Genomic DNA, 7,707 nt, shown 5'->3' with positions numbered 1-7,707 from the left:
CTCCAGGAAGAATGCAGAGATTTCATAATGTAAAAGGAATCACTCATTCAAGAAAGCCCTGGTAAAGCTAATGTAATGAGCTGAGGATTTCTCTAGAGATCTGCTGCCTGTTTGATGACAACAGGACACGTTGTTTTAAACAAGGAGGTTTAAAACTTCCAGTGGAGGTATGCTATTAAGTTACAGGATTTTTACTTCTCTCTACATTGCTCAATCAACAGTGGCTGTGGCTAGGTTTTTTTGTTTTTGTTTTTTGTTTTTTTTCAGTGCAGTGAAACCTGCCTCCAAAGCATCCTCCCAGGCCAGGCCTTCTGCTTTAGGTCCCTGTGGAGAGGTTCCAAGGTTTAAAGCAATTCTCAAACTTATTCAGGAAGCAGAACTATTGGAAATCACAGAGTTTTTTTTTTTTTTTTCCCAAGAGTGATGAAAAAATACTGGCTTCCTGAGCCCAAAATAACCAATTAGAAAAGTCAGTATAAGTCAAACAGAATCTTTGAATAAACTCTGAGATCTATATTGTTGGTAGCAGCAGCAAAATTTAAGAAAAATTTAGAATATAAAAGATGATCACTGATAAATTTCTATTCATTGTTTTAGAAAAACTTCTCTGGTTGCCTAGGAAAAGACTGCCATTTTTCAGTTTTATTGGTGGAATACCCAGGCTGACTTTCGGAAACATCCGTGTTCCAGTGGGGCGTAATTTCACAGTTACTGGTATAAAACTGTATCAGCCGTGCAGTGCTCTAGAAAGAGTTGATAATAGCATGTGATTATGACCTTGAACACGGTATTCAGAGTTTACTCTAACAGCTGGCTGACAGTTGAGGCACAAGGAAATCTAATGCTACATTCGTTATGTGTGATTTCATTCATGGCTTATGGGAGAAGGGATTGGCATCTAGACCTGAGACACTCTCTCCAGGGTCACTGCACGGTCGGTGAGGAGCTGGCCTGTCACCGTGTGCTGCCAGCACGCTTATCCCATGCTTAGAGAATGGCATCGCTGCTCACTGAAACGGGAGAGATGGTCACTAAGGCTGTGTCGCTTAAGAAGGAATATATACCGAACCAGAGGGGAAAGGGCTACTTATTTAGAGAAGTTCACCATCAAATCACTGGACAGGAGAAACAATTCATGGGGAAAGTCAACACTTAACTACAATCAAAAGGGAGCCCATTGTAATTTGCTGATTTCTCTAGGCACTCTCAGTGTGGTGTTGAGCAAAACTCCCTCAAACATCTTCTACTGGATAGGCAGCCACGATTGCGAAAAATTCCTCTTTTTGTTGCTGTTGTCAACACCTCTTTCCACGGTTTTCTGAATTATATTTAAGCCTGATACAGTGTATCTGATGTTAGCACTCACCCAATTTAGCATTAATTTCTCTGGATGGAAATATGAGCCATATGTTTATGTTAGTAATAGCAGCACTACGCATTTGATCATTTCTGAGCTGACTGATTTTTTTTTTTTCATCTCAAAGAGGCAGTTCTGGGAGTTTGTATTCATTTTTGAAGCATCAGCCGCTTTCAGTACAGAGGCCACACAAGTTTCCTAATCTTATTTTTTTTTAAAGATTTTATTTATTTATTTGACAGAGAGAGACACAGCGAGAGCAGGAACACAAGCAGGTGGAGTGGGAGAGGGAGAAGCAGGCTTCCCGCAGAGCAGGGAGCCCGATGCGGGGCTCGATCCCAGGACCCTGGGATCATGACCTGAGCCGAAGGCAGACGCTTAACGACTGAGCCACCCAGGCGCCCCTACTAATCTTATTTTATTTAATTTCTCGACTGGTCTGACTCTGATTAGAGGTTCAAATAAAATTGTGATTCTTCTATGCCTTGATTATGTTAAAGCATTTCTGTCTCTCTCCTGAAACAGCAGAAACTGCATGAAAATTAATTGTTACAAAGTTGTAGCAGAAAAACTAGTATTCTTTGAGGTGGCTCTATTACTAGATTTCCAGATGGCTGAGATTTTTTTTTTTAATATACTCAACCTCACTTCATAAAAACATTTTCACAAGGGTACAGAAATCCAACCAGGAAGCGCCTCTTTCCAAGCACGCTCCTATGCACATAAACAGCTTCGATTTGGGGAGCCAGCAGGGGGCGTGTAAAACAAAATGAGTAAAAAAAAAAAAAAAAAAAAAAGGTTGCACATAGAGTGATTTTAATCCATTCCATTTTTAAATACCACAATAAATTTAATTTTCACAATAAATTAAATAGCCATATTCAGTTTACAAAATAGAATTACTTAGTGTGAAACCAGTATTTACAACAATATACATTATGTACATGACATTTCTCTCTGTTGACACAGAACATGGAAGTAAAAGGACTTTAAACTTTCCAATGTGTGATTGACATGCTACAAGTACCATGGTCTATACGAGAAAACAATAGTGCAAAATCACCACAGGAACTTTGGGACAATGTCAATTTTATGAGATACGACATTCTTTCGAATAATAAGAAAATAGTATTTTCTGTTTCCACGGCACCAATTCAGGAGCTGAATTAAAGAGCCAGCTTTCCCTTAGAAAAGAATGCATAACTGAATCCTCTACTTCCTGAAGCTTCACAGCCATTGGTACGTTTTCACACATCATCTTTTGGCTTAACTCTATGAAAATGGCGGGCGACAAATTCTGATTCAAAGGAAGACTAAACTCTTTGAGAATAGCTGAAGTCACTTTCCCCCAATACCACCACCTTTTCTTTTTGTAAATATCTTAAAAGATGCAACTACTCGGACAGTGAATTATTTTTTTGTAACTTTTCAATAGAAAAAGAATTGATCTTATATTTGGTCACACAGTGTGTATGTACAAGTATACATGGAAAAATGACTTGGATAGTTGTGTCTAAGAAAAGTGCATATTTTAATCTAGAGGAGACATTGTGTGTCTCCAGCCACAACACATAGTGTTATATGACTTATTATTTTAGGGCCAGTTCAATGTCCTCCCAGTGATCTGGTAAAATTTTTGATTGAAAGGGTGAAAAAATTTGCGCAATTTGGTAATGACAGAGGGGTCCACCTCTGGATGAATGCGCCCCTTGCTGCCCGCCAGGCACTTATTAAAGATAATGTTAAATCGCAAGCAGTAAAACCCTCTGGTAGCATTGAAATATAAATTGTACTGACTTATCCTAGGGGGAAGATTTAGGAACTTCTCCACGAGCTGAAGTTCTGGCAGAGGTTCCGTGATGAGGCGATCTCCATCGACAATGTGAAACTGCTCAATCGGAAAGTATTTTAACCACCTTTCCAGATGTTTGGTGTAGATGCTGGTTCTTACTGCCTTGTACTTTGTGTTCACTTCGCAGGTATTAGGATCTATTGCCAGCTTCTCAAACTTGTAGTAAGTTTTATTCTTCCTCTCCTTCCCCTCTAGCACCTGAGTGTAATCAGAAATAGCTCTTGTGGTTGGCTCCCTGACAATGATCAACAACTTGATGGATGAGTTCATCTTGTAAATCCTTTCCGGAACCTCCTCCGTGATAAAATATGCCGGGCTCTTTTCAATTGTGATTTGCTGTGGGTAGGAAAAAGGCATCTTTTTCCTGTACCACTCAATGCCTTTGGCATAATTCTCATCATTGTCAAAAAAGTGGATTTCTTGAGAGGCTTTGACCACAGCTGGATGGAGGTTCAGCATCTCAAGCAGGGCCCTGGTGCCCCCTTTCCTCACCCCAATGATAATGGCCTTGGGGAGCTGCTGGACCAGGTCATGAAGGCGAACCTGATCCTTGGAAGCGTTGCCTTTCCGGAACTCGTGCAGCAGGCCACGTTTAAACTGCAGGGCACGGAGAGGGAACTCGGCCTGGCCGCGGGCTCCGAATCGGCCTTCGATGGGGCAAATGGGCTGTAGCCTGAAAGCAACAGAAAGTGGCTTTTAGAAGCTCCTGGCGACTAACTTGTCATTTTTCTGCTTCCCTAGTTGGAGTAAGACTTTAGATGCATAAATAAAACCTCTGGTTCCCAGCCTGCTGCAATCCCTAATGAACATGTTTGGGAAATTTTATTTTAAGCAACCCTGTATTTAATGGAGCACACATAATTGATGGGATTATTTTTATTAGGGCTCCTTAAAATTTTTATTCGCCAAGCACTTAATTGACTACAGCGTGCACTTATGTTCGCAATACAGGACAGACAAGTGACACCAGCCATACTAATAGCCTTTTAACAGCTCACCAGTTAACATCATTTAGAAAACTTGAAAGGCAGAAGATGACCATTTTCAGCTGGGAGGCCGAAGCCTGTCTAGGAGGCCACGTCTTTTGGGTTTCGTGGGGTAGTATTTTCTTGCAGCTCAGTAGCACTCACGTGGCACTTAGAACTCTCTGAGATCTAATTTGAGTAGAGGTCCTAGTCTCTGCCCATGGCTAGTTGTATCAACAACCTGCAAAAATCCAATCTTGGCACTTGCTGAGCTTTTCGTTCTATCAGAATTTCTGCCATTGGCCTTGGGGACAGCTAGGCGAATACTATATTTCTTCTGCCTCTCTCTCTCTCTCTCTTTCTGTCTGAAGAGGTCGAGATTATGTTTTTACTTTGCTGAATGTAGGAACAAATCCAGCGCCATCGGCAAATGCTGTCTATCACCTCCCACGCCTGGGAGCAGAAATCAACCAGACCTTGGCAGAGCCAGAAGCTTTGGGTTCTCACTGCCAAGCCCATGGATATCAGGGACTCAAGTGCAGGAAGGAAGACGTGCAATGGATGGAGCCAGAAAGGAGGATTTCCACTTCAGCATTGCCCTAAATAACCACCACCACTGCTTTTTTTCAGAGAGAAAGGCGTGGTAATAATCATAATGATATCAGACTAGAGTTACTGCTTGATTTGGCACGCCCAATATCTATGGGTGGCATATGGAGTTTCCTTTTGGGTTAACAGTCTGGAACCTAACTGAAATTTATTCTAACTTCCCTAAGTTTATCTGAAAAGGCATTTTAGCCTTCTTGCTAAAGGGTATAAGACTAGTCAAAATGGCTGTTAAGCCAATCCTCCAACTGAAGCTTCTAGCTATCCTAATTATTTGGTGTCTATGTTCCCCTCTCTGTGGCAATGAGGCTGTCTCTTGCTTTTCCCAAGAGACCCTATTGTACCATTCTCATCTTCTGTAATGTTTATAATTAAAGGAAGAGGGAAACTTTGTCATGCCACGGCATTCTACAGAACTGAGGGAAAAGAGTTTGCCTGTCTGTTTAAACGTCTATCATAATGCTTATGGAAAACTATACTCATATATTATTTGTCTGTGGTGTTTGTTTTTTATGATTTTAGAAGCAACTCATGCTCATTGTGAAAAACATGAAAATACGGAATAGTATAAAAATAATGGGGTTCACATTTAATGTCTTAGGGAAACATGAATTTTGTTTTTATAAATTTGTTAACAAGATTAATATGCTAGAGCTCTACGTGGAAGATATAAAAGCAGCAACACATACATAGTCAAAGATATTTTTAATTGTGACATTGATGGGGATAGCACAAATTCATCTTTCAGCTCTTCTTGGGTTCTGGTTGAGAATTAGGCCCTAATTCCCTACAGCATCCATGGAATGTAATGGATGGACTTCTCTCCAATGCATCTAGAACATTCCTTTTCTGTAAGGACTTAATTCTCTTGCAGAACTCTGGTCAAGAGAGCCTGAAACAGACCATCTCTGTCCTGTTAGAGCGGGAAAGAATTTCCCTACTTCTAGAGAGGGCTGTTCCTTCTTTCCTTCCTTCCTCTTTCTATCTTCCACCTTGGCAGCTCATACCCTGCAGAACAACTGCTTTTTTGACTTCCTAACTCATGATAGGAGAAAATATATTATTTCTATTTCCCGAAGAGTAGATGCTGAGCATGGGCCTCAGACATGGGAAAAAACATGGAATCTTAGGACTGGAAGGGACAGTTCAGCCCCCCACCCAGAGAGCAGGGTCTTCAGTTACTAAAGGATAGACCTAAGTAAGTATGTGTCAATTTCAGACATAATTTTGTTCAAACTCTCAAATTAGAGGTTTTGGGAAAGCCCAAAAGCTGTCCCATTAGAGACCAGACACCAAGTTGAAAATGAAAAGAATCACTGACTAAATAACTACTATGTTAATGATCACTGGATCAACCACTCAATAAAAATGAAATGATTGGAAGCTAACTGAAGGTATTGGGAAGAACTTGACATAAAAGTTCCATCAGGGACAGGACAATGGTGTCCACCTCAAGGCTATTCATTAATAACTAAGTACCACTTTAGGGAACTACTTGAAGTCAGTGACAAGCTCTGGCTTATACCATTTCCCATAGTTAGCAACCAGTGAGTGGGAAGTTCACTTAGGAATTTTGAATTGAAAAGCATCAGAGGGGTTCACTTTACTAGTCAAAACTGACACTGGCTGAAGGAAAATAAAAACCACTGCAATATTATTTATTAAATAACCTAGTGATAAAACCTAAAGATTAGAAAAGGAAAATTGTAAGGAAGATATTTTAAGTGTGGCTGCATTTTCATGGAAAACGGGAAGTGAATTCATAGAGAACATATTTCTATCTTTCCAGTGCAAGAATTGATTTTAAAGGGCAAAGAGGGGAGCTTCTCATTTCAGAAATTAACTTCTTGTCTTTTCCAATCATACCAAATGTGGGAAAGTCCAGAGGTACTCAATGTGAAGCCAGCTGATATTTGGGGGGACTTCTGCAAGTCTAGTTAGTACCTCTCAACGGTTTGCTTATTTAGAGCCAAGTGCTAGTTCTGTAAATTTCCTCTCCCTGGATTTTTCCATTGTTTTCTGGGCAATTACTCTGAGTGACAGCCTCCTCATCTGGTCCTTTCAGCTCCTGGAAAAGAGACCTAATTTACATGGTTAAAACTCCCCAAGCCTGCAGCCATCTTTCTAAGGCAATGGATTCCAACTTGATGAGCTCCTTTCCAGGCTCATACATAATTTTAACTCTCACAGTAGCACATTCATTGCTCACTCATAAATTTCAAAATGAAGATAAATAGATACAGCATCACTATTTTGCGATGGCTAGAGGTCGACAACCAGATGCACACAGACCACACTGAGCTCTAGTAAAGGACATTTTTAACGTACATGGCTTTATCCCTTCTCTGAAAACAAATGTCAACGCACACAGAATACAAATGGATCTTGATGAACACCTTGGTTTGAGCAACTTGGAGCTCTTTCTTTTAAAGGCTCAATAAATCAAAACCAATACTGCAGAAAAGCATGTTTCTTGGGAATTTTGAGAGAGGAAAACAAATGGATAGGTTTAGGATTATGTCCTAAGGAAGTTTAAATCAAGAGACACTTGAAGTCACACAGGCATAAGTATGTGTTGAATTACCTACCTATCCAAGCTCCCAACTCTGGCGACTAGATACAGCAGACTCCCAACCGCAAGGCTTCCCAGCACCAGGAGCTTCTGTCTCAGCCACGCCTGCTGTTTGAATAGCATGGCCCTCCATCAACCTTCAGGACTTCTGCAGCCTGAGAGACAGGGAGAGAAGGGGACTCATCAGCAGGCGTCTCCAATAGGCTCTGTGGTTTGTCACAAAGCCACGGAGGGAGAGGACAGGCGATTAAGTGATACTTCATGGAGAAAAGATCCCATACTGACCTTGACAATGTTCAGGGTGTAAGAGGTATTTACCCAAATTTGCCTTCCTTTTCCTGGCCCATGTTATAAG

The 7,707-nt window shown here is 40.8% G+C and overlaps 1 protein-coding gene across 1 annotated transcript; it reads right to left on the bottom strand.

Annotated features, from left to right (window-relative positions):
- Positions 1–2,951: 2,951 nt before the first annotated feature.
- HS3ST5 (heparan sulfate-glucosamine 3-sulfotransferase 5) lies at positions 2,952–7,475 on the bottom strand. Its single transcript, XM_028104115.1, has 2 exons — positions 7,369–7,475; positions 2,952–3,882 (listed from the first exon to the last, which is right to left on the bottom strand). The coding sequence occupies exons 1-2, from the start codon at positions 7,473–7,475 to the stop codon at positions 2,952–2,954; spliced, it is 1,038 nt and encodes a 345-aa protein (XP_027959916.1).
- Positions 7,476–7,707: the final 232 nt, after the last annotated feature.

Source organism: Eumetopias jubatus, unplaced genomic scaffold (assembly GCF_037043125.1).
Source record: "Eumetopias jubatus isolate StellerSeaLion01/CBP00866 unplaced genomic scaffold, mEumJub1_p1.0 scaffold_6, whole genome shotgun sequence".
Classification (NCBI taxonomy): domain Eukaryota; kingdom Metazoa; phylum Chordata; class Mammalia; order Carnivora; family Otariidae; genus Eumetopias; species Eumetopias jubatus.
The sequence above is the reverse complement of the archived record's forward strand: the minus strand, read 5'-3'. Positions and strand labels throughout refer to the sequence as shown.